This window comes from Dermacentor andersoni, chromosome 7 (genome assembly GCF_023375885.2).
Source record: "Dermacentor andersoni chromosome 7, qqDerAnde1_hic_scaffold, whole genome shotgun sequence".
Classification (NCBI taxonomy): Eukaryota; Metazoa; Arthropoda; class Arachnida; order Ixodida; family Ixodidae; genus Dermacentor; species Dermacentor andersoni.
In genome coordinates this window covers 144,144,974-144,170,591 of record NC_092820.1, presented here as the reverse complement: position 1 = coordinate 144,170,591, position 25,618 = coordinate 144,144,974, and the positions used below count along the sequence as shown (strand labels likewise).

The window sequence follows — 25,618 nt, the reverse complement described above, 5'->3', positions numbered from 1 at the left end:
CTACTAGCTGTAATGTGCCCACCTCGCTTAGGGCAAGTTAGCTTGGTGGGAAAGCTAGCTTACAGAACTACGCATATAACCTATTGTGCATCTCATGATAGTGAACTAAAAGCAAACATACTCATCAAAGCAAGCAACACCCAAAAGTTGTTGCACACATCCTGAAACACTTCTTATTAGACCTGAGCTGAAAGCTTTAATATTATGTGTAAAATGTTTCAAGAAATGAGTTGGAAGGTAGATGACTGCATGTTTGCTTTTGGTGTCAATACGTCGTCGTGTAGCAGGTTCACTTCTTTCATTGTTCCTCACAATATTTTACATCAGGCATACTTATCAAGTGGCTGTATAGGTGCTTTCCTAGTGTGCTAGACTAGAAAAGTTTATGTTCTCACATCTGGTGCTCTTGTAGAGAGCACTTACATGGAGTCCACATTCTGTAACCTTGATAAAACTCAATTCTCAATCCTCTCTGCGAGGTAGTTATTAGTGACTCACAATCCGCAGTTCGTAACTACGTGCGGGAATGCATTTCCTCCGAAACTCTCCAGATCCTAAGGAAAGCTGGTCGACAGCACTTCGATAGCACCGTGATCATGTGGTTCCCAGGACATGTCGCCACCCCCACCAACGAGGTAGCACACCGCTCTGCGGGAGAAATGACCCGCCATGCAGAGTCGGAGACCCCTCTTCGAGTTCGGACCTCCTGGTGCGAAACACACGAGATCGCTTAGCCAGATATAACTACACCACCAAGTACTACCAGTTAGGCAGATGGATAGTGCCCCCACCTCACCCCAAACTGAAACGCCACCAGGCAGTCGTCTGGCGACAACTGCAGACACAGATTCCCTAGTCCCAGTGCTCTTTGCAAATTATGTCAGGCTACTAGAACGACGCCCTCACACGTGTTGTGGGAGTGTGCTGTCATAGCAACTAAGATGGCGGTAGCTCCGGATGCTCTTGCGCCGAAGTGGGCTGCCACTCTGCACAGTTCTAACCTAAAGACACAAGAGTGGGCAGTCCAGCAGGTCTGAGAGGTGGCGACGGGGCAAGGCTCCAAAGTCTCCCCATGGGAGAGCTGAGCCCGAGTCGTTAAACATTGCCGGATTTTTGATAAAGTTGTTTCCGTCAATCCACGCAGCTGTTCATTTCTTGCAATTCCAAAGATGCAAGAAATGTGAGGAAACTAAATTTTCAATGGACGCAAATAAATGATTCCTGCGAAAGGGATGGGTAACTTCACAACACTTTATGAAATCAATTTTATTGTGATGGCTATACTATGCTTAAAGACCTACATGTTTGGCAAAGGACTTCTCTCATGGCATCTGTGGAAATTCCAAGGAAAGCGTAAAAGTCACAAGCAAGCTGTGGAAGAACTCAGGGGAGAGCCTGCTGCTGACCACTGAAGGAAGTATGTGTGTGTGTATAGCATGCATCCTGTCGGGGCCAGAGACAGCCGATGAATGCATGTCGTCAGCGTGCCAGCTTGTTGATAATCTTTTCTGCTAAATGTTAATGCTTAGCTTTGAACTCATTTCCTATGTAGTTTGTGTCAAGTTCAGTAAACATTATGCCACTTTGCGTGCTACCTTTTTCTTGCTCGTGAGAGGCTGCTCACAAAACCTTCCATGATGCCAGTTTGCTTCACGGTTCAAAGACACTAGCACAAAATTGTATGTTTCCATGACTCATCTTGCCTGTACGCACATAAAGCAAAACAATCAGATCACCAACCTTTGTTCCATCGTATGTCACCTTCACTCAATGACTCGGCAAGTTGTGGACACTTGACGACTCGAAACTCGTCGCCTAAAAGAGAAGTGAATTTTGCTTGTTTTCTTTCTTTTCTCACAGAATGTACAATGACAGCGTTTAAATAATTTGGCATTAATCACACAGGTGACATGGAATGAAGTACTCACTGAGTACCGACGTCGTTGAAATGTGTCGTAGGTAGTGTACGTGCCAGCTGCTGGGACTGGGTAGACATCTGCAACATAATCAGTCATGTTTCACGAAGCATGAGAAGAAAATGAGAATGATGTGCACACATTCAACAGTTCTCGCAACAGGCTGTTTAGTAACAGGAGAAATTGCAGAAAATATTTCTGAGTTATATTAACCAGGGAAAAAAAAAAAGATTAGTGGCTGCTTGACTCTTACTAGACTGAAGTGCACAAATAATGCTAATTCTGCAACTCAGCAATTAATAAACTCTTGCACGTTCTAATGCAAATGTTACCATCAATCTGCTTTTGTACACTACCGTTGCTGACATGCAACTGTAAGAAAAATACACAAAGAGTCTCTTCAACGACTTAACAGCTTGCCAATGTCCCCCCAGCCCTCTCTCCCATACACACACACATGTACACACACACCGTTTGCGATTCACTTCACACAATCGCCAGTACTGCCTGTTGTGGATTTTGAAATTCATGCACAAATGGCAACAGTCAGGGAGTATGTCTGGGGTGTAAGGATCCGCACAATTTGACCAAGCGCCAAAGCAGTGCAATAGCGGTGGTTAGTGGATGAAACTCCCAAGGTGTGCATCACCACAGCAGCACTAAAAGATTATGAGGTTTTATGTGCCAAAACCACAATCTGATTATAAGGCATGCTGGAGTGGGGGCTTTTGGATTAATTTTGACCACCTGGGGTTCTTTAATGTGCACCTACACCCCCGCAGAAGCACGAGTTGAGATCCTGCACTCCACTTCATCTTAGATAAGCAACACTGTGGAAGTAGTGCACCAGTTTAAAGTGAGCTCAGTAGTGTTAGGTAGTGCAGTAGCAGTACCTCACAGTGCACTACCTCACAGTGCTACCTATTAGTGCAGTCATGGAAGTATCACTCAGTATGTTTAGAAGTGCAGTCATTCTTGATCTGCGATGTCTTTAACAAAATAAATGCTTTACATATTTCAATACAACCTTGTGGACAAAAGGTCATGTTAAACTATGCATTATTTCTACATATTTGTACTTATAGTACATGATATACCGCACGTATTTCAGTTGTGTGCGCAAGCAGCGCACTGCGGCTGCTGGTCACAAAAATTTAACCCCACTGCTTATTTGGTGCTAAATTTCTGATCTATGAAGCCTCCCACAAAATTATTATGTCAAATTTTTCTACGTAAGAGCACCAGGCTTAAACTTGCATCAAATTACATGAAGCAGACATGAACATGACGCAAAATTTCTTGGCCAGAAGTGGTAGCAGTGAGGAAGTCTCTCTACAGCCTTCGTATCATTGCCTGCTACTTATGAAGCAAAGTGTAAAGACTGTGGATAAAGTTTCATTTTGAAGTGAAAAGCTTGCTTTAGCTCTTTCGCAGGTTTTCGTGGTCAGTGGTTTGTGGTTGGTGGTAAGAGTTTGGCAGTCGGAGGTTGGAGAGTGGAGGTTGGTGGTTGGGAGATGGTGGTTGGGAGATGGTGGTTGGAGGCTGGTTGTTGGAAGTTGGCGGTCGGAAGTTGGCGGTCGAGAGTTGGTAGCCAGAGGTTGGAACAAAGGCACCAATGCAAAGGGCATGTGCATGCCAGAAATCTTTGAAACGGGTGTGCTGTCCATGTATATTACAAATGTGCTGGTTAATGGCTCTGTTCTTAGTGGAATTACACAATGAAAAAACAAATGCTACCTAAATATTGTTACTGCAACAAATCTATGTTGTCAAGCAAACTGTTCCTCTAATAAAGAAAACATCTTTCTTGAAGCATTTCGCTATTCGCTTACATTGAAAATCATTGTGGGTGGTTCCTGCACAATTCCTTTTTCTTTGCCCTATGGCGAGGGTGATGCTCAACAGGAGGAGGTGGCCTGCCGATGATGATACCATAAAACGATGACAACTCGACGACACTGTCGTCGGTATAACGGAAAGGACAGACAGATGGATGGACACAGCGAACCAAGCTTCAAGACTGTAACTGCAGTTGTAGGTAAAAGGACGCATAAGGAAAATAATAAGTCAAGCTTGATTGACAAGATTATTTGTGTAAAAGAATATTTTATTCTTCTGAGCATCCACATGCCACTTTGTTGCAAGAAAAAATTGCCACTAAAGGACCTGCTGCTGCCTCTCAATCAGAACTGCCGACATCGAAACGGACTAGCTGACGTAATCCCCACATGACCGCCCTCAATGCCACACTGTGAATCAGCCAGCGCTGACGTCACACTAGAGCTACCGCAGTCCACAATAGGTGGCGCCACTCTGACGTTTCAGTTTCGCCATTTTCTTGCTTACGAAACTGCCATTCATGGCACGAATGACGCATTTGTGTTCGCAGAAGCTTAATCTGTCAATTTAGGTTGACCTAATGTGTTCCTTTAGGGTCCCTTTAACAAGGAATTAGGAAATAAAACATATGAGGACAGAATAAGTGGACAACAAATTCTTCGAACTTCAGTGGCCGTATTCTGAAACGACCCACTTCGGCGATGCTATCGCCTCGGCGATAGTTCACCGTCAGGCGCGCACTGATTGGTTGTTTTAGCAAAATCGGATGAGCTACGTCAACCGATTTCACTCAACCAGCCAATCAGCGGACGCCTGACGGCGAAGTATCGCCGAGGCGATAGCATCACCGAAGTGGGTCGTTTCAGAATGCGGCCCCAGGTGGCTACCGCATCCACCGCGTGCCAGCTGTCGCCGGGATTCAGCAAAAAAACATCCGGCACGCCCCGTTGTTTCCCTGCGCGGGCGAGCGACCCCGTTTCCCCGACTACCGCGCTTTCGGCAAACTTTCCCGCCCCTCTCGTTAAAGAAACAAAGAGCGCGCGGAAAGCGCGAGCCGTCACCCGCGTAAGCGGAAACACAACGAAACAACCCACGTAGACGCGGTACACCGCCACGACCCGGACGAACGAAGACGTTTCCTTCGAAAAAAATAATAATAAAAATGCAAGCTCAGGTGAGCGTCGGCGGCGAGGTAGCACTCTTACCACTATACGCCGGAAAAATTTCCCCGCTCGCTTTGTTTGCTCATCGCAGCGGCGGACCACGCGCGCTACGCCCGGACGCCCTAAACACTTTGCATATACGCTACGCTGAAACACGAGCATCTGATCCAAAAAAAAGCAGCAGCGCGACCAACGCGGCGGCGTTTGTTTCGCTCTCCCCCCGCACAACGAGACGACGCGCCCTTTCACACAGGTAGATATTCTACGCTACACAACCAATAACTCTTCCCTTCGGTTAACGACGAAGCGACCGGAGCGAGCGATTCCGCGTCGCTATGCCTAAAACGCGAAAAACATCCCCTCGCCTGCCGGATTTTTACGGCGGTTTACTTCCTCTTCGCGTTTGTAGGAACGGAACTCCCTCCTTATAACGCAGTTTCGCTCCCCCCCCTTCCCCACCTCATTTTTCTCTTGCTATAGTAGCCACAGCGTTTCCTTGTTCCGTACGAGCGCGCCGCATTCCCGGTTTCCAATGACGCGTTTCCTTTTTGCAACGACGACCCGTGAGGGCTTGGCTTCCAACGGAAGACGCGAACAGACGCCACCGCGAGGCTGTGTGGGTGGGGGGGGAGGGGGGGGGGGGGCGTGGAACGATAAAACGCGAGACGTGCGTAGCGCCGGCGTTTCGCGCTGTATGTGTCGCAAAGCGCGCGCACGCGGTTACAGCCATACGATCGGCGTCACCGTGTGTGCTTGGTCGCACCTTTCGCTTCCACCCCCTCCCCCTCGCCTCCCCCAGAACTTTCATACAACACAACCGGCTCTCTTTCCCCTTCTTCGTTTTCCCGTAGTTTCTAGATTTTTGCTTTGTTTCCACTATTATTTCTAAACTTCTCCGTGAAGCGGCCGCGCGCCGATCCATGCGATGGTGTGACGTGTAGGGCACCTCCCCCCGGTTTAACGTCATGCGGTTTTCATTAGGGAGTTTTAGCGCCCCCCCCCCCCAAAACTTATTACAGCAGAATGGTAGACGATTTCCACTAGCAACTCCTTCGAAACGGGCCGGCGACAAACAGTCACCGAGCAGAAATTATACCAATACCTCTATCTACATAATTAACAGTTACCCATTCCTGCCACCGACGCCGGTTCAATCAAACTCTTCTCTGCTTTTTTTTTTTCCCCACCGATATTCTAAACGTACCTTGCTTATCTCGACCGCTGACAAGTTAATGCTTGCACCCCCTTTGGATCCGAGAGCATCTGGAAGGCGGACGCTCCTTACAGCTTTTACTGGGCGAACATCTTGGCATCTCATTACGATGCGCTGAGTCGTCTCCGGACTTTAGCTGCAGATGACACTTAAGCCTCATCCTAGCTGTTGCGAACATTTGGCATAGCGTAGCAATGGCGCTGGTAGCGCTATCCAGCGGCGGCTTTTTCTTTAACCATAAGGTTTGACAAACATTATTGCGTTGAGTCATTGTTTTTTGTAAAAAAGCGCATGAGGAGAAAAACAACGTGCTACGGTTAACGAAATGCTATAGAAGTAAGTGTCTTTATCGCAACGTGTAATATGATGGAATGTCTATCCACCGCGCAGGTCACAGCTCTATCATCTACAATGCCCTTACGCACTAGACTATTTGCAATTTATGCTGAAACGCAAGCAAGGCTGCGATTTAGTAGCGATGCTTCCCGCTCGAGTCCATACCGTTCACGGCTGGCCGATCCCGTTGATAAACGTGAGCGGAGCGCGAAAAATCGCGAAAAGGAATGGCATCGGAAACGGCATGGCTACAAAATCGCGGCCCATATGGCAGTTCAGTGGAATGCACACATTGAGACTCGGATGCAGCGACGTTCGCGGTGGCGCTGGTGAGGAAAGGCGTATGTCTAGAGATGTACGACGCAAAAGACAGCGGTTGGCCATCATTCACCCGTTTCGTTGCGGGGTTTTTATGGCCTAACGAAATCGTCTCAAATAGGTGTAGTTAGCGTTGGCATGGGAGAAGTATGCGTGCGGTTGCGGCGTAACGGTTAGAAGCGCATCGGGCTGTTGTGCTCGACACGTTGTCTCATGGGAGAAAGAGAAAGAGAGGGAGAGAAAAGAGACTTCTCCCCCCTTGCGTCCACCGACGAACACTGCAGGAAAGCAAGAGGCTCGCCGCATTCCGGGGGCACGATATCGAAATTCTGAAAAGGCGAGCGACGGTCGAGAAGACGAGAGAGCAAGGGGCGAAGCCGCGAGAACTTTAGTGTGCATGCGCGGGAGTCCACCGCGAGCGCGGTTAAACCTGTCAGACGGCGCATCATGCATACCGGAAGCCACACAGACCTCTGTTCGCGTTCCTTTCCGGCGTGATCATACATATAGCTTGCACGTGACGTCACTGACGCAGCTTTTCACCGTGCTGGGTCACAAACACGACACGTAGGATGACGTCAGTGCAAGCCATCTATAATATAGCTTGCACGTGACGTCACTGACACAGCTTTTCACCGTGCTGGGTCACAAACATGACGCCTAGGAGGACGTCAGTGCAAGCCATCTATAATATAGCTTGCACGTGACGTCACTGACACAGCTTTTCACCGTGCTGGGTCACAAACATGACGCCTAGGATGACGTCAGTGCAAGCCATCTTAAATAAAGGCACGCTGTGGAGCGTCTGATCTGGGCACATTTTACGCCGAGAACGCTCGTGAAAGCCTTGAGATCATACAGAATGCAACGCATTCCTATAATTTACGGAAAAAAAACAATCAACTGTAGACTAGACTCGAGCAGATGCCGTCAATATTCACGACACCGCGCTTCGATGGTGCAAGAAGTCAATTCCGGGTTCTTAACGCGCGCCAAAACCGCGATGTGATTATGAAGCGCGCCGTATAAATGTTGACCACCCGCGGGGCTTCTTTGATGCGCATCCAAATAAGCAAGGTGCACGAGCGTCCTGGATTCCGCCCCCACCGCAATATGCGGAGGCCGCGGACAGGAATCGATCCCGCCACCTCCGTAGCTCAGCAGCGCAACGCCGTAGCCACTGGGGGTGCAGGAACTCGCGTCTCTCCCCCTCCCCTCCCCCGTTGTTTCTGGCTTACAATGCCACCTCGGCTCGCTGTAAAAGTGAGGCCGTTTCGCTATTCCCAGAAGCGTAAACTCACTAACGGCCGTTCGACTCTCCTCTTTGGAGTCCCCCCCTTTAAGCGCCGGGCGCAGTCGCCGAGATTCGAACGCAAGACGCTGAGAACCAGACGAGATTTCTACCAGACCAGAGAGGGGCTATACTAAACATGGAACATAATAGAAAGGAGACCCCAGTCAAATGAAAAGAAACCCAACACAGAGCCAGCCAGGCGTGACCATTCACGAGATGCCGCAGGCTCGCAGCCCGTATACATATAACGCCTCACGCGTACGGTATATATATATATATATATATATATATATATATATATATATATATATATATATATATATATATATATATATATATATATATATACCGTATACCTGCCCTGCAAAGAATGTTCTCGAAGGCAAATTGCCTATACTACGAACTCAAAAGCTCGCAGAGTGCTCCCGCCTTGAAGCAAGGTGAGAACAGAGCGAGCGCGAGGAGCGCGCGAACGCCTCGCATTCCGCGCGCGCGCGCACAAGTGGTACCCGTGCCTTCGTACACGACTAGACGGCAACGTCGCGGCAGCCGGAAAGATGATGAGACGACCCGCTTTCCAGCGCTTTCCCTTTCTTTATTTCGTTCTTTTCCTTTGACTTTCTTTCTTTCTCTTTCCTTCATTCTTTCTCCGAAGCACGTAGACTTGATTTCCATCTCTCGCGCTCACTTTCCTATAACCGACGAAAGTCGGGCGGGAAAAAAAGGCTGGCATCTCGCGAGAACGAAAAAAAAAAAAATCTCTCAACGACGAGGAGTTGGAGAACGAAACAAGTAACCAAATAAAGAAAAGAAAACCCGAAGTAAACGGAAAACGCCAGGTTCGCTGGAGGTGGGGGTAAAAGAAAAAAAAAAAAAAAGAATCGCGACATTCCGCACCAAAGTGGTATACCGTACGCGGGCGTGAACGGCGTCGGCGACGCCGGTTGAAAAGCGTCCCCCATATACAGCGACGACAGCGACGACGACGACAACGGCGCCATATTTCAAAAAGCGTTTTGTAACCTCGTCGCCGCGGCGCCGTTCCGCGGGCGGTCCTTTAAAAATATTTCCCTTCCTCGATTCTTCCATCTTCTCTATGAGAATTCGCCCAGGCGATGCCTTTGCTTTTTTTTCACAACTTATATTCAGCTACGGCCTTCGGGAACAATATCATAAAGTAAGAAATAAGAAAATGTAAATAGATAGAAAGAAAGAAAGAAGCCAGCAATAGGCAATATCAGGGGCAACTTTAAGACCGGCAACACAAGACCGGGAGCATACCTGTAACACCGGGAACAATATCAAAGTAAGAAGCAAGAAAATACAAATAGAACGAAAGAAAGGTAGAATGACAGAAGCCAGCAATGGGCACTATTAGGGGCAACTGTAAGACCGGCGACAACCCCCCCCCCCCCCCCCCCCGCCCCAACCAACACCGAGGTGCGCAGCGAGCTCCTCGAATTCCAACCAACGCCTCCCCTCCCTGCGATCTCCCACTTATCTTCCTCCCTTCTCCTACTTTCGGCGCCCGGGCCAACGTTGCGCTCGCATCCTACGCCTCCCGCCAGCGCTCTATTCGACGCGCCACCTACCGGAGTGTGGCAGCCTACGGCATTGTTCGTCATCGTCGTCGTAGCTGTAGTTCGTTCGTCCACCGAGGCGACGGCGGCCAGGTTTCATAACGCGTCGTCGTCCGGAACGCCGCCGCCGCAGCAGCAGCGTGAACGCGCGAAGGCATCTCGAAACGAGAAACTTTAAAAAGTGCTCGCCTGCCTCTGCCCGAGCTGAAAATCTCCGACCCGACGACGACACACGGCAGGTATGAGAGAACAAGGAACTAAACACATAGACGGAGACGGCACCGCCGAGAACGCGTTGCAGGAAGAGATAGATCGAAGGGGACAGAAGGTATGAACACGGCCATGTGTAGTCTACGCGTTTCTTCTCGCTTTTTATTTTCCATCGCTCAATTTGATTCCGGAAGTCCTTGAAAACCGGCATTTCAACACAATATATAAAAAAAAAGAAAAAGGAAGAAACAAACAGAGAGAGAGAGAGAGAGAGAGAGAGAGAGAGAGAGAGAGAGAAGAGTGAAATTCTTCGCGCTGTACGCCGCGTGACAAATGCGTTTCTGGGACGACGCGCAATGCGTCGCAGCCGGGGTCTTTCTCCTATCTCGCCAATCTATATCCGCCGAGATTGAAAAATCTTCCGGCACACCTTTCATTGATTTGCGGACGTTAGACACTGCACGCGTACCATGCGCTGCTTGCGACGGCGGGCGCTGCGTTCCTTCCCAATCCCCTGTAGAGCGTGCTTCACCGACAGCAGGAGAGTTTTGCTACGAAGCCTAGCCACTTCCGTTAACACGCGTAAAAGAGGGGGGGGGGATGCGAAACAGAGAGCTTGTAAAGCCGGCTTTATCCGGAGCAAGGCAGTCCGCTGCGAAGCCCACAGACTTTAGTAAACGAGGATAACAGGTATAATGAGTGACCGAGTATTAAAAAAAAAAGAGCGAGCCCGTAAAGCGCGCTTCACCACACACGTACTTGATGTGCTGTGAAGCCTACGCACTTAGGTCAATGATTACCTATTAGGAAGAAAAGAAAGAAAGGGGAGGGCGGAAGGCTAAGTGTAGTGAGAAAACCGGTGCCGTGAAGACTGCTGAGAAGATCTGATTTCTTTATTCTTACAGCTCTAATAAAACCCTTAGTGATAGAGGGGAATAACTTTCGGCCTCTTCAGTGACAATACAGCGGGCCATTATTTGCCAGAACCACACAGGAGCGGAGATTATTTCCAGCACCCGCCCTCGAGAACGCCATGATGCGGACGCTTCGTCAGAGGGAGTACTCACCGTGATGTGTGCTTGTGAACTTGTCTCTTCGGCGTTCTTGCACCTGCGCAAAGAAAAAAAAAAGTTAACGTGAGATGCAGTTACCTGAGATCAGTAAGGTCAACGGAGCCACCGCTTGGCAGGCTTCAGGGCTACAGCTGCCAACTAATAATACGCGAAACGGTTTATGGTCCCAAACTAACCTCTAGGCCGCGAGTGACCCCGAAGTTCGCATAACTTAGAAAGATACCAAGCGAAGCTGTGCGGAAGCAAGGTTGAACGCGAAAAAAAAAGAAACACAAAAAAGTTTACCCTACGCAGCTGCTGCGTAGCCAAGGGCGCGCTTCGTGAGATAACGATCAGTCGCGCGTTCCCTAGGGGTCGTGATGCTGAAAACTCTAAAATAATTTTTGTTTAGCGTGTTCATCAGCGCCACTCATGCAGCGTTGTATGCACTCTAAGAAAAGTTTGCACCCTTTGGAGTGTATCTCTGCCACACAACAATAATCGTCATCTGCCTTGATGCGTTTCCTTTCTTGAAAACGCAGGGCCCGCTACTTTCCTGTCGGGAATGCTATGTCATGCTGATAACGCGCATGCCGTTCGTCACTGGAAAGAACCGGGCTCGCAGCGTTAAAGAAAGGAAACGCGTCAACGCAGATGACGATTATTGTTGTGTGGCAGATATACACCCCAAAGGGTGCAAACTTTTTTTAGAGTGTAGAAGAAGTTAACCAATACGACGTAGGCACCGCTTGCCCATCGGCCACCCTAATGCCCCCGTCACGTTGCAAACGCTCCGACGCTTTCGCTGGCAACTGGATCGCGCGAGCACGTTCCATAAAAGACCGACCCACAGACGCCATTTTGAAAAGAGATTGCAAAACCTGCGCGCAAGCAAGGGATACGTGCGTACGCAAGCAACGCCTAACGTAAGGGTTACACGTTCTACGCACTACTGATTCACACAACTGGCTTGCCGTTCGCACGGTCGTTGTGTACGGTCGGCTAAACTGTCTAACGGTGTGTGTGTGTGAAGGGAGCGGGGGAGTAGGTCTCGGAATTCATTTTGACCACAATGGGTTATCTAAAGTACACTCGAAGCGCGGTACCAAAGCTGGAACCACACTTATGGCACTTAGTTTCTGTCCTGGCATATTTGGCCCACGCTTCGCATAACTTAGAAAGAAAGATACCGTGCGACGCAGTGCGCAAGCAAGTTTGAGCGCGAGAAAAAGAACAAGAAAGTAGAAGGAGAGAGAGAAAGAGAGAGTGAGAGAGACAGAAGACGAAGTCGCGAAATGACCGCAAACGCTGCTAACGATGACGGATGGGCAAAGAACGGAGACGACGGATCGGAAAGAAAGGCGCTGTCACGGAGAGGAAAAAGGCGCAGGTCGGCGAGACGTTTAAAAAAAAAGAAAGCAACAACAACGGAGTGCTTCGGATTAAAAGAAAAATAAAAGATGGCAGGCAGACACGATGACTTGGAACGTAATCTGGCAAGAGGCCACTGCGGTTTCCCCCCGAGCGAAGTGTGTACAGCTTCCTTGCGGCGTCCTCCTTTTGCGTATACACACCGGACGCGCCCACGAGCGGCGCTGCAGATTCATTCTCGTTAGGGGGCGCAGCTTCCCCAGGACGTCGCGGCAGACGGAGGAGGAAGGCGCTGTGCATCATCCTTTCAAATTAGCGGTGCCACGCTAATTAGAACAACAAAACAGAGCCCCTCCCCCCCCTGCCCCCTCCCCCCGCCACGCCTGGGGCAAAACAGACGAAACTGAGATGGCTAGCCCCTATACCGACCGACCGACCATAGTAAACTTCCTCCCACCCCCCAAGTCCAGGACCATGCGCGCGCTGGCTGCTGCGGACAAAGTTGCGTCGTCTGTCTCTGCTCCTTCGGGCTAGCGTCGTCGCGCCTCTCCCATCAATCAGGCAAAAGTTGCCGGCAACGCCTTAATTCTTCGCTAACGTAGGGCGCGCGCCCCGAGCACGAAACGATAACGAGAAAGAAAGAAAGAAAGAAAGAAAGATGAAGAAAGGAACACGGAAAACCCGGACCACGCACACCGGAGGCGAAGCTGGTCTCGCGAGCAGACGAGAAGGAGCTGGCAACCGCGGTGACGAATCTGTCACTTGGCGTAGTCAAACAAGCGATTGCGGAAGAACATTTAACGAAAGAGCAAGCGTAATGATGAGCAGTTGCGCTCCGTTTAATGTGATGCAAACAGTCCGGTCACAGAAGTGTACCACTCCGCGCGGTTCGCAGTGAACCGGCTTTCTGACCTGCGCAGACGTCTTCTCTGCAGTAAAACTAATTACAACTATAACGCATGGAGATTACGTAACGTCAAATAATTTACATCGGTCCGACTTCTTGGTGTCTATAAAGAACACACTTTTGTTTTTAATACTGCAGCGAATTCTGGTAGTAAAAGTTTCTCTGACTTCAGCAGCGTTTCCTCCTATGTGTGAAACGAAGCCAACCTTTCTGCAATAACGAACCTCCCTCGCCCTGGCAGAAACAAAACTGCTTTGACGGATTCCTCTGGCAGCCAAGTCGTGTCGGCTATGCTAGAGGCATTTCTATCATGGCTAATAACAGCGCACCGAAGACGATGGAAGGCGTAGACACAACTGCTGACATCTTTTTTTCTCGGTGAAAGTATGGGCGGCGTTCGCGTTAAACCCAGCCATGGATCAGCCGCAGCTCGGGCACGAGTCAACGACTGACTGAATGAGACTGACTGGTCGAGATGGATCTTAAGTTATGTTAGTATTAGCCAATTAAAATTTCTGCAACAGCGAAATGGGCCTCTTCTTATCGTGACGGGAGGCTTCGTAAAGCCAGCAAATAAGCAATAACATGGGGGAAGGAAATAAACTAGCACCACGTCACACGCAGCCAGCCTCGGAAAAGCGAACTAGCCGTGAAGCCTCGCAGTCTCGGCCCAACACGCGTGACCAGACTATACAGCGTACTGGCTGGGAATGTTTGGTTCCAGGTAGTTTTTAGTCGACGCGCAGTTGTTATAGGCCGGCCTTCCACAGCTGTGCCTGCCAGAGCGGGAGTACTAAAACCTACCCCGCGGAAAAAAAAGAAAAGAGACGGAGAGAATTAGCAAAAAGGAAAGAATTAGAAGAGGGCATCGCGTAACAGGATTGAAGCCAAACGTATCGGCCCACCTATGGCGATCGCCGTTTCATAGCGCACGGTAGGATTTAGCGCTCCCGGTGTGACGTGATGGCCACGTGTTGGGTCGATACGTTTCGTTTCAAACATGCTGTGCAATGCTCTCTCCTCTAATTCGTTCCTTCCTCCAAGAGAAAAAAAAAAAAAAAAAGAAAAAAAAAAAAAAAAAAACACCCGAGACTCGGGGCGACGCAGGCCAAAAGCTACCGCACAATGTGTGACGGATTTTTACGCCTATTTGGGTCTAGTTCTTCGCGGTGAGAACAGTCGAGAACGGCGGAGAATCAGGTGGCGTGATGCAATTCGGAAATTTTCAGTCATAACTTCGAATTGGCGCAAGACTGCGGCAAACGGGATCGCTGGAGAACGCCTTCGTCCTGGGCAGTGGACACAAATATAGGCTGCTGCTGCTGATGATGATAGGTAGCTGCGGGTGTGCATAGGTGAACGTGTTAGGAGCTGGTTTTTTTCAGTGTCTCACAGTGAACACAGCGGCGACACGATATACCGCGTATCCCCGTGCCGCTATTTTGTCCGTTGCAAAGACTGCATTCAGTACAGCCTTTCGATCACTTGGCGCGCCTACTTGGACGGCGCAGCAGGCGAATCTACGCGTGTATTTTGCATCGATACCGCTTTAGAAATCAAGAAAGGTAAACCAAGAGTCGTAAATGTGGAATCGCAACCCCTGCATAACGTCAACCGATTTCCATACCCTATAGTCGCCTGGAAATTTCCCAATCTCAAGCCAGCCCCTCATCACCTGCCGTTTTCGACGGTATTCCTCGACGGAGAGAGGTCGCCATCTAATGGCGAATTCGGCAAATCGCACCGGGGCGCCCTGCTCGGATTTTGATTGGATGAAACGGCGTCTCGGCGCGGAAGTGCAGCAATCCGGAGGTGTTCAGGTTTTGATGGCGACTAACCGGCCTTATATCGCGTTACGTGGGTCGACACCATCCTTGATCTCGCTGATCTTTACATGTTAGATGGCACCCTTTTTTTTTTCTTGGCTTTGTGCTGTCGTAGCCTTTCTTTAGCACTTGTTTTCCGAAATAAACTTTGCCTTGCGAATCAGCGCTAATGTTAATCGACTTCTAATATCGCCCTTGCTTTTCTTCTTGGGCAATTTTTTTCCCTTTCATATTATGGACTGGTTCGCTGGAAGATTAGGTTTGCTTGCCAGTATTTCTTAGGCTTGGCGGCATTTCCTTCTAGAAAAGTGGAAAATGGCACGTCAGTGCTTCTTCACTAAGTTCCACTCGCGCGTGTTTCGCCTTCCAGTAGCGCGATACGGAGGTCCTGATGTTGCATCATGGTTGTCTCGCAAGAGCGCAGAGAAAGTGTGGAATCAGCGTCAAGCATTCCCGCTCAATGAAGCGTCCCAAAAGTCGTCCGACGTGTTACGCCACGACCGATAACGCCGATAACGTTGAGAATTCGGGCTCCCAGACCTTATCGAGACGGTGCGCCTGACCAGCCCTATTGTTCGCGAAATATTTTTCTTCTCCGCCTCCCCCCCATCAAGGAGGAGCTCCACCGATAAGCGTGACCTGCTTTACGGCAGGGCAATTTGCCGTTTTCCGAGGAGTGCAACGCTTTGCAACATCAAGCGCAGCAATTTTTGCTGTTGTTTTGTACAGTCAAACACAAAGTTTTACGGAACACAAAATGTGGGAAAAAGCTGGATATCTGCGCAGCCTCACAACGCACCCTAGTATTCGCCTTTACAGCCTCTACCAGTATATGTGAACAACACTGTGATGTTCGGTTTTCCCGACTACTTTTACAGGCTGCTCGGAAATTGAACGTTTTCCGAGATCACGTGGTCCATAAACTTTCGTGGTTGACTGCACTCTGAGCAGGAAATGTAGAGATGTGTTACTGTCGCATGCAAAAAGTAACGAACCACCCAACATTCAAGCTGTCATTGGGCATCACTTGAGGGACGTGCTACCATTAACTCTTGTTTTAAGGTGCAGCGATGTGCCTGCGGTGAATTCTCAAATAGAAACGACGACGACATCCTAGCCAGCTGAGGTAAGAATGGTGGTCAGAACAAGAGTGGGGGTGGGAAGGGGAGGTTCAATTACTTTTGCTGACGTGGGTTCGAAGTAGTAGCAGTTCTTGTAAAGAACAACATACAAAAGGTCAAGCCGCACAATTTTCAAACAGCACAATGCAGAAAAAGAGGCACGTGACAGACAACTGACCAACAACCAAGTGCTTGCCCGTGCCTCTTTTCCGTGTCCTGTGTCACACAGTTAGAAAATTCTGTTGCTTGGCGAGACATGCCAACCAGTCTGTACATGCTGTCAACATACAAGTGTCAAGGTTCAAGGTGGGCGGGGCTAAAACTCCGATCCTGAAACGCTGTTCCTAGATTGTGTGTCATATGAGGGGAGACGAGAGGTCAATTTTTGTTTTCTTGTTTACGACTACGAGAAACCAACAGACAAGGCCCCTCAAGTGTTGCACAATGATTATGCTCCTCCCGTTATATGCTTTATATGTAGTTGCAATTTTCCGCTTATTATTCTCCGTGTGTAAAGTTCTTGATCAGAGCAGCTCATGACTCATTTATTCTGCTTGTCAACATACTCCACACTCATTTGCAAGAAGAAAAAAAATGATCGTGTGATCAGCTCTTGTTAATGCCCTCGTCACAAAGTCAGTTGGAGGTTTTCTAATAAACAAAGCTGACGATGAATAATGAAAACAATGGAGGCATGAGAGCGATAGCTTCTTTCACTGACCATAGAATATGCCTTGAATTAGAAGACACGTGCTTGCTGAGCAGATTTAAGCTCCTAGATCGTAGCCAGATAGTGCCTAACCTGAGCACCCTATATTAAGCGTAATAGCTAAATATTACTATGCAACAGAGAAAAACTAAGGTTGTGATTACAGAAAACAAGGGAGCCACAGGGGAAAAAAAGAATGAGACAATTAAAGTGGAGAAGCCCAAATGAGGTTCTGCAGTTCGTGCTTTGTCAAAGCTGCTTGACTGCTTACTCACATACCACTTAGCACCATAAAGCAATAGCAGAAGACACTGACACTCGCGCAACTTCATTCAGTCTCACTGAAATACTTCAAAACATCCAAGCTGGTGCATTTTGTGTTTGCACTACGGTTAGTTAAAGGCTGAATCTTTGGACGCTGGACAGCATCAATAATTTAGACTAATTAGGAGCTTCACTGGATTGAAAGCCCTGCCTTAAGAACTTGTAGAAGCAGGATAATTTCCGTTGTTATTGTGGAAAATAAAAACAAAAAAAAACTGCGTGCAATTTCGGACGAGGGTGGCAATATGGGCTTGTTGGCCGAGCATCATGAAAAGGTGTCTGGATAGCGCAGCAAACACGTTAGCGTTTGTCTTCGTCTATTCCTTTCTTCTTGTGTCCGTGTTTTGCGGCGCTACCCAGACACATTTGCGATTTTTGTCAGTCAAATAGGCATTTGCAGCAGCCAGATCATGACACAATTGTTGTATACTTCAAGAGTTGTGAGCAAACACTAGCAGATTGTCTCAGAAAGTCTACACATCAAACAACACGATTGTTGTTAGTACAATATGTGCAACAGCCTGCACACGGTCAGTGTTTTTGAAATGTTTCTCAGTACTGGCAAGGAATTTCACAGTCATCACTTCCCTGATAACCTCAGTCACACCCACATCGTTGTAGGCACTAATGGTGTCTCAGACAGTTACGTCTGCCCATCGCACTCCATCCACTGAAGAATTTCCCCTGAAGTAATGATCTTCAAGACAGTGTTTACTGTGTCAAAGCAACATTTGAGCAATAAGTGATGTTACAGTGGAGGCGTCCAGGTTAATTCTGACTGCCGCAGGTTCTGCAGTGTGCATCTAAATCTCAGTACACCAACATCGTTGGGTTTCTTTTTCACAATAATGCGAATGTCATTGCTGGGATTAAATTCCATAGCTTCGTGCTCTGCAGCAGAACACCGCAGCACTCTGTAGCAGGTATAATAGATGGAGAGCTGCACATCCATCACCAGTACCGTTCAGCTGCACTGAAGTGGTCTGCAGCTTTTGTTGATTCATCTTCAGCACATGGCTTCATGAAAGGCTGCAGTGTATGTAACCAAAGTTGCACCTGCGAGACTATTGCTTATAATTAAATCTAGTTACTAGATTATCAAGCAAACTGCACCCCAACCATTCCGATACAAGCACAGCTCCATTGAATAAAGTGAACGATATGATACATGATGGTAACAACATTCAATAGTACAACAAGCAAATTGCCTTACTTGTGCATGAGGTCAAATGTCGCAGCTGATGAATCTGTGAGAAATGGAGAAAGGGAAGAATGCTCATAATAAAGATCAACCAGTGTGGAAACGGCCTTGCATGCGATGCAAGGATGACAGCAGCATGATAAAATTTTGTGTAGCTCCTCTGACTCAGCAACAATGCTTTTTGTGAGGGAGTCCTTCTATAAAGTAGCCCTAGTGTGAACACAACGCTCAAGCAATTGAAGCGTTAGATGTAGAAGCAGGTTAACAGGACACTGATGATGTTTACATCACATTTGGCATCATGTAAAGTCAAATACATCTACGCTCATAGCTGTGGGACAGCACTGTTACAGTCGTAGCTGTACATGAGTGGTCTTCCTTGCTGGTGTCGCAACGTACGAGCATAACATAACCCTCTCTAACATGAAGTGACATGGAACCCAAAACCCCGATGATGATTACAGCACATCAGAGATGTCTGTGTGCTGTATGGTAAACACTGGTGTCAAACCCGAACAGTCAGTTGACTGATATACTTACAAGCTCACCCAGACAAATCTTGTCAATGAAGTGAGTGGGAAAATGTTTTCAATATCAGATGAAGGCATTACCCACCATCATGCATTGTGTCGCAGTGCTACAACACGCTACGATGGCTCAGTGGCTGCTTCGTTCTGCGTCTTAGCATGAGGTTGCGAGTACTGCTTCTGGCCGCAGCAGCTGTACTTCAGTGGATGCATAATGCAGCAGTGCTTATGTATTTATATTTAAGTGCATGCTAAGAATCCCCAGCAGGTCAAAATTAATCTGGAGCCCTCCACTACGGTGTCTTTCGTTGCTCCAGTGTTACTATGGGACATTAAACCCCACAAATAAATAAGTAAATAAATAAATAAATAAATAAATAAATAAATAAATAAATAAATAAATTTCTGCTCTGCACATTGCCATTAGTTTAAACATTGGCAAGGGTTGCACATTAGGCTTATTCATACTGCACCAATTGATTACGGGGCTTAACACCTACAAAAGACACTGCGGTGGGGGGCTGTGGATTTGCAGATTAATTTTGACTGCCTGTAGTTTGTTCATGTGCACATAAATAAAGAAACACATGTTTCTGCATCACGCTCCTATCAAAATAGAGCCCTTACGCAGCTGGGAATCGCACCTGCGACCTTGTGCTCAGGAGCAGAATGCCATTGCCACTCAGATACCGCCGCGGGTATTGGTGCATACTATAGAACTTCCACTTACAGCGCCTGACGATGATAGTGCATGTGAGCGTGCTTGTGTCTGCATTGCACTTGTGTCCTGTGTCAGGTGCGCTCCGTCTAAACCCTGTCAAATGAAAGGTTGAACTTCTCTAAAGGTTTCTGAATGGAAGTGCTTTGAGGCCTGCCTGCGTGAATTACATAACGAACACCTAAATAATTTGGGGCGGTATTCTTGGGCGATCGGTTTCGAAGATGCTTCCCGTTTTTCAAGATTTTGCGCGCCTGGTGAACGACACGGCGTCCATGGGCATCTGCGACACTGTGCTATGACAGCGGGCTTGGCACTGTACCAAGAACACTGTTACCTGTAGACGCCGATGCGTTTGTCGCCAGTTGTGTAAAATCTCAAGACGGTATCTCGGAAAATGATTGTCCTAGAATATTGAACCTGCTTGAGAAACCATCACTGCATTGCATGAGCCGCAGCGTGCATTTTCCTTGCCCAAAGTCCAACATGTTGCTCACAAGGATGCTACCAGTACCTGCTGTCAACCAGACACATGGTCTGCCACCGTCCTGATTAACACACTCTCACCACATAGGTAACAACTGGTGGGCCAAGTGTGTTTTCCAACTCATTTTTGGGCACACGGCCGAATACTTGGTTGGACACTCACTGTTTAATACTATGTGAATGCATGCCGTTTTGAACCATAGCTTACACTTTAGACTGTTTCACGAATTGAAGCATCTGCCATTCACAGAGACCAAAACTGTAGTCTGTCTCACCGATTACTTGTGGTGCAGCGAAGCCTAGGGCTCGAGTCAGCCAATCAGCAATGAGAACAGATAGCGCATTCCGCGGGGGGGAAGGGCTCACCCGTCGGGCACTACTAATCCTTCTGTGAAGGATTCCGTTGGCGTCGTGCAGTGAGTGATCACAGGCGGGCAATGGTGGAGCCCCTCTTATAGTTCATTATTCTGGTGGGGTGACGCGACCTGTACATTTCACTGCACCACTGCAAGGAGTTGGCGAGATGGATCACGGTGTCTTTCAGCAGAGGAGACATGCTGTCAAAGCCCGGCCGGTGGCGTTAAGGTGTGAGACTAGTGCGTTTTCCCGCAGCTCTCGAACAATACAAGTGAACTCTCTTGTCGCTCTGCGAGCAACAAAAGAGGGATGCAGAAACATCGGAATGCTTCTTGATTAATTGACTCTTTGTTTGCCGGGGGTTTAAACTTCCGAAGCAACAGCTGGGCTTTAGAGACTTGCCGCCATATTGGGAGGCTTCGAGCTAATGTTCGCCACCAAAGTGTTCTTTAACGTGCATCGAAATCAGACTATGCAGGCGTCCTCGCATTCCGGGCTCGTCAAACTGCGGGCGCCGCGAGCGGGATTCGAACCGGCGACTTTTTGCTATGCGCCAGAACGCTATAGCTACCGTGCCACGATGGCTGGTGCAACATTACAACATGAGGACGCACAGAAACCGCCTTGGCAGCGTATTGCTTGCGGTAAACGCCCTTTAAACGCTGGCGGAAGGCTTCATTAACATGTGGCCGTCTGCTGTGGCAAAATCACGAAGGATGGATACAATATTAAAAAAAAGAAGACTGATCACCGCGTTTCAATGAAGAAGGCTGCCACCAGCGCTTATTAAGCATCTGAAGGATAACATCTGCCAGAGGTATGTTTCAGCCAGCACTTTCGACACGTCTTGCACCACTGTTTCAGGAAAGCAAAACGAATGAAAACGGTAAAAGCATCAAGTTTAGTTTTTATGCAATTCATAAGTCAGTTGAATGTGCCGAAAGTACGGAGAGCTGTGACGAAAGAAAGTAAAATCCCATCACTCTAAATCTCACACATGATCAGGTTGCTCCTTTCACTTTACTAACGGAACGCCGGTACTTTAACACACTTCGGTCACTGAGGAACCAGGTTTTCAGGACACGTAGCCATATATTACACAGTAAACTAAAAGATGCCATGAGAAAGAATGCTCGTATAGTGACGAAAATAAACAACTTTTCAAGCGTCAAAGCGTTAAGCACTTCGTAGCAGTAGACCAGAGTCGATAACAGGCGCGAGTATTGATCCGGCTTCAAGACGAGCAGGTGGGTCGGGTAAACGCCCAGCTATGTGACCAATGCTGTATTATTGTATCACATTTCTGTGTGTGTGCGTGGGCGTTGCTGAATGGCGTGCTATCCCATACTCTTCTGGACATTACCTATGATTGGCTGGCCGTGTGGTGAAAGTGGAAGCAAGGGCGTTCGGCTAGCACAGCTTCACTTGGAAGGCATCACATCGTGTTGGATTACCCATAACGCAGCAGGGGCAATGCACAGAGCAGAATCCGCTAGCCGAGAATCACAGTAAACTACCGTGTTTCTTGTGAAGCTTACAAAATACGAAGTAGGACACTGCTGGCGAACCTCTAAGGTCATTGCTCATAGGAGGACATCATGCCGTTACAGCTGCTGGAAGGACAGCACGCAGTCGAACAGCAAGCGCACGTCCAAAGAGCTCGAGACAGGGCGTCGCCGTTTCTTACCTTTGAGGCGTCGTGACTCTCACTCACTACTTTTAACCGATAAATAGCTCGGAGAGAACTCCTGTTCAGAAAGGCAAAGAACGCCGCCATGTTGCTAAAGGCTACGGTATTGAGGCAGCCGCACTGTCGTAAAAGTTGGTACGTAATTGTCGCAACGCGAAATACAACTTTAACTAAGCAATTACGTAAATATTTGTTTTTAAAGTCTGAAATTTAAAATTTTTAGTTTACTTTGGCTATGTTCAAGAAATGTGAGATTGGAATCGGTGTCGTCTGCTCTGTTTCGGCACGGCACTCGGCGATGGCGTTCGCGCGTGTGTGTATGTCATTAATTTGTGCTTCGTATTCACATTCGTTCTGTTCGACGCTGTGGTGAGTGATAAACTTGTTGTTTCTTCTGCGCTGGGGCAGCAAGGATGAAAGGACGTCAGAATTATTGTACTATTTTCTGTCATTCTGTGAGGTGATGGCAAGTTGGGTGATGGCCATTCTGATACAATGTGGCGATGAGGTACAAATAATGAGAGCTAAGGAAGTGCAAGCCCGATTTCTACGCCACAAAAGCACGACTTAAAGAGGCAGTCGGTATCCAGCGTCACAAACAATCGCGCATATTTCGGACCCGCGCAGAACGCGAAGTGCGCACTTGGGACGCGTGATATTGTAATTGGCCTCGCACAGACATTTCAGTATGGATCAGTAGCGCCGTAGCTTAGCGCTGACATTCGCCGCGACGCGAACATATTTCCAGAACCAACAGAAGCTTCAGAGCAACTATTTCGTAAAAAAAAAAAAAAAAAAAAAAAAAAAAAAATAGAAAGGAAGAAAGAAAGTGGTCATTGAAACTATTGCATAGCCTCCGAGACAGTCAACGGGGCTCTGCGCTAGCGCCGTGGTGCGTTTTGTTTAAAAATCTCCGAGGCTATGCATAGCGTCGGCAATCACGGAGGTCATGTATATCATTCAGCATTCAAAGCTTTTAGTACAGGCTTGCGTGCTTCTACACGTTCGCTCTATATATACATGATCGATCTTATCAGCAAACTTTCATGCAATTACATTGTTGTATCTATAGCTTGAGTATAAATATTTTTTTTCGAAGGCAACACAATGTTGTTCAAGTGCGTAATCGATATATCCCCTCGAAGGCACAGCCTACCATTTGTAATACGCTGAATTCGATGCCTCAACACTCTGATATAAGCGCTGGGTAGCACAACGTAGAGCCCATACTAGCATTCTTTACATGCTGGGGAGAGTTTTCAGCTGGGGAGAGTTTTCAGCTGTGGATAGTTCAGCAAATCAACTACTAATGAATTAATTACCGTACTAATTAATTTTTACTCAATTGTAGTTTCACTATTTTCTTCCTACCAATATACCCTTCATGGCCAGAAATAGATCTGAAGAAGTTACCTTAATTTTGTTTGAAGTGATATTGCTTTTGGCCTTTGTGGGGATATGCTCAGAACAGTTTTTCTTAGAGGGGCGGAAGGGGAGGGGCGGGCATTGCGCGCTTATCTGTGCAGAGTCGTTTCGAGAAGCGTTCCGCCCGCGTTATCAATATGATCTTCCAACTGTGAACGGTACGAGGACGATAAGAGCGGCACAGAAAAGAGCGGAAGGCATGACAGCAGAATCGCGGCCCAGCTTAGAATTTGAATGCCGATAAATCCGCAAGACAGGACCAATTAGAGATCGTTGGGAGAGGCTTCCGTCCTGTAGGGGACCTAAATATGGGCTGATGATGATAGCAGCCAACGCCCGGGGCCGGAACCATTGCTGCGCGTGATAAAGGATGCACGGCGGAATGATGGTGCAGATTTAGCGGCCCACATATAGCGGCATCACGACATTGCACTGCCAACGAATGAATGAAGGTAACGAAGGCAATCCGCAAGCCACTTCCCCAAGGGGGCCGTGCTAGTAGCAGTGGCGTAGCCAGGGGGTGGCATATCAAACTCGTGCCTACCCTCCCCCTACCCACCCCCGAAATTCCTGTGTTAGTAGGCGGCCTGCCCGGCCCACCTCACTTTCCATCATCCTTCCCGTCTCCGGTCAAGTGAATGCGCTTCCCCCCATCCCGAAAAAAATTTCTGGCTACGCCACTGGCCAATGGTGACGGTGCCAGCGTGACGAAATGCAGGGATGTAATAATGACGTCATAGGAGCTTTTTTTTTTGTGTCAGTTTCGCTTTTGAGACAGCCTTCGTATGTGAAATATTTGTTCGCGTATAGCTCTTACAAGAGTGTGTTTAATGAAGATTATAAAAAATCAATTAAATCCGTTATTTAAGAGATAACAAAAAAGCTACGCAATTTTGACGACGGGTTCCAAACTACTCATTTTTAGTAATTAATCCACGATAAATAATTAGAAAGTTCATTAACGCAACTCCTTTATTTACGCAAGCAACTGCACGAACGGCTATACTTATGCAGAGGCGGTCAGTCTGAACGGTCGAACGGTAAAAATAATCCCACCATGTCACCAAATTGGCCTAACTTAAAAATAATTGGTGCGGGTAAAAAGACAGCCGGTATTTCGCCTATATATCAACGTTGTTTTGTGGGTTCGACAGTGGAGCCAAGTGGGGGACTCTGGCGTCAAGCGGAGGAATTTTTTTCCCTCTCAAACGCATCTCAGTTTCGTTTCAAAACGGAAATAAAGTTACGATGCATTGATCGAATGATTTATGCGTTGCAGGCGATTGGGGGCGCATGCTTTGATGTGGTAGGATTGTGTTCCACGCGTCTCCAGACCGCTGCAGTCACTCTGACACCGAGACGGAGGTTGGCGGTTTGGGTCCCTGCTGAGCCTGCTGATGCAACAGCATGGCATCCTTCCTGACTCCTCCCCCATTCGGTGAGTGCCCGGCGAAAGAGTCTGTTCAGACAAAACTACCGTTGTTTCATTCCACGTGACATTCTCGTAACTTATAACCGTGGCGTTTGGCTCGGGGTTTATCAGCTTCTTTCTGGGGCTACAATAATGTAGGGTACTAGTACTGGAGTACCAGTTAAAGGGAAACTCCGGCGATTTTTCGATGTCCACTGATCTTAATAAATTTTTGAATATACGTTCTCTTTTGGACTTTGATTATCTGTGCCAAACGATATGGCTGCAAGTCATTTAGTTTCCCTGAAAATGATTTTTAAAGATTGGTTGCATGTTCTCGACTCATGGGACTTTTTCCTGGCCACCCTGTGTTTGTGACGTCAGAGGCTACACCGCCACTGTAGCTGAAATCGTCGCTTAAATCGCCGCTGTCGGAAACTGTAAAAGCTCCCTGTGTCGTCAGGAGACTTCATTAGCATCGCTTCTCTGGCGTTAACCCCACGTGTGCTGCGTTTTTAGCCCGCGTTCTGCGTCTTTACATTATGGTAGTGGAAGATCTGACGCCATCGACTCACCGTGACGTCACACGAAGCAGCTACCCGTTTAGGTTTCGGTATCTCGGTT

The 25,618-nt window shown here is 47.9% G+C and overlaps 1 protein-coding gene across 1 annotated transcript in view; it reads right to left on the bottom strand.

The window, feature by feature from the left end:
* Positions 1–22,252, bottom strand: part of LOC126533699 (dihydrolipoyllysine-residue succinyltransferase component of 2-oxoglutarate dehydrogenase complex, mitochondrial) — a 48,873-nt gene extending 26,621 nt beyond the window's left edge. The window contains exons 1-5 of the mRNA XM_055072271.1: positions 22,156–22,252; positions 18,393–18,426; positions 10,937–10,979; positions 1,929–1,996; positions 1,741–1,815 (exon numbers count right to left, since the gene is read on the bottom strand). Of these exons, the coding sequence (XP_054928246.1) occupies positions 1,741–1,815; positions 1,929–1,996; positions 10,937–10,979; positions 18,393–18,426; positions 22,156–22,245 (310 nt within the window). The 5' untranslated portion in view covers positions 22,246–22,252. The remainder of the gene's footprint in view (positions 1–1,740; positions 1,816–1,928; positions 1,997–10,936; positions 10,980–18,392; positions 18,427–22,155) is intronic.
* Between the last annotated feature and the right edge of the window lie 3,366 nt (positions 22,253–25,618).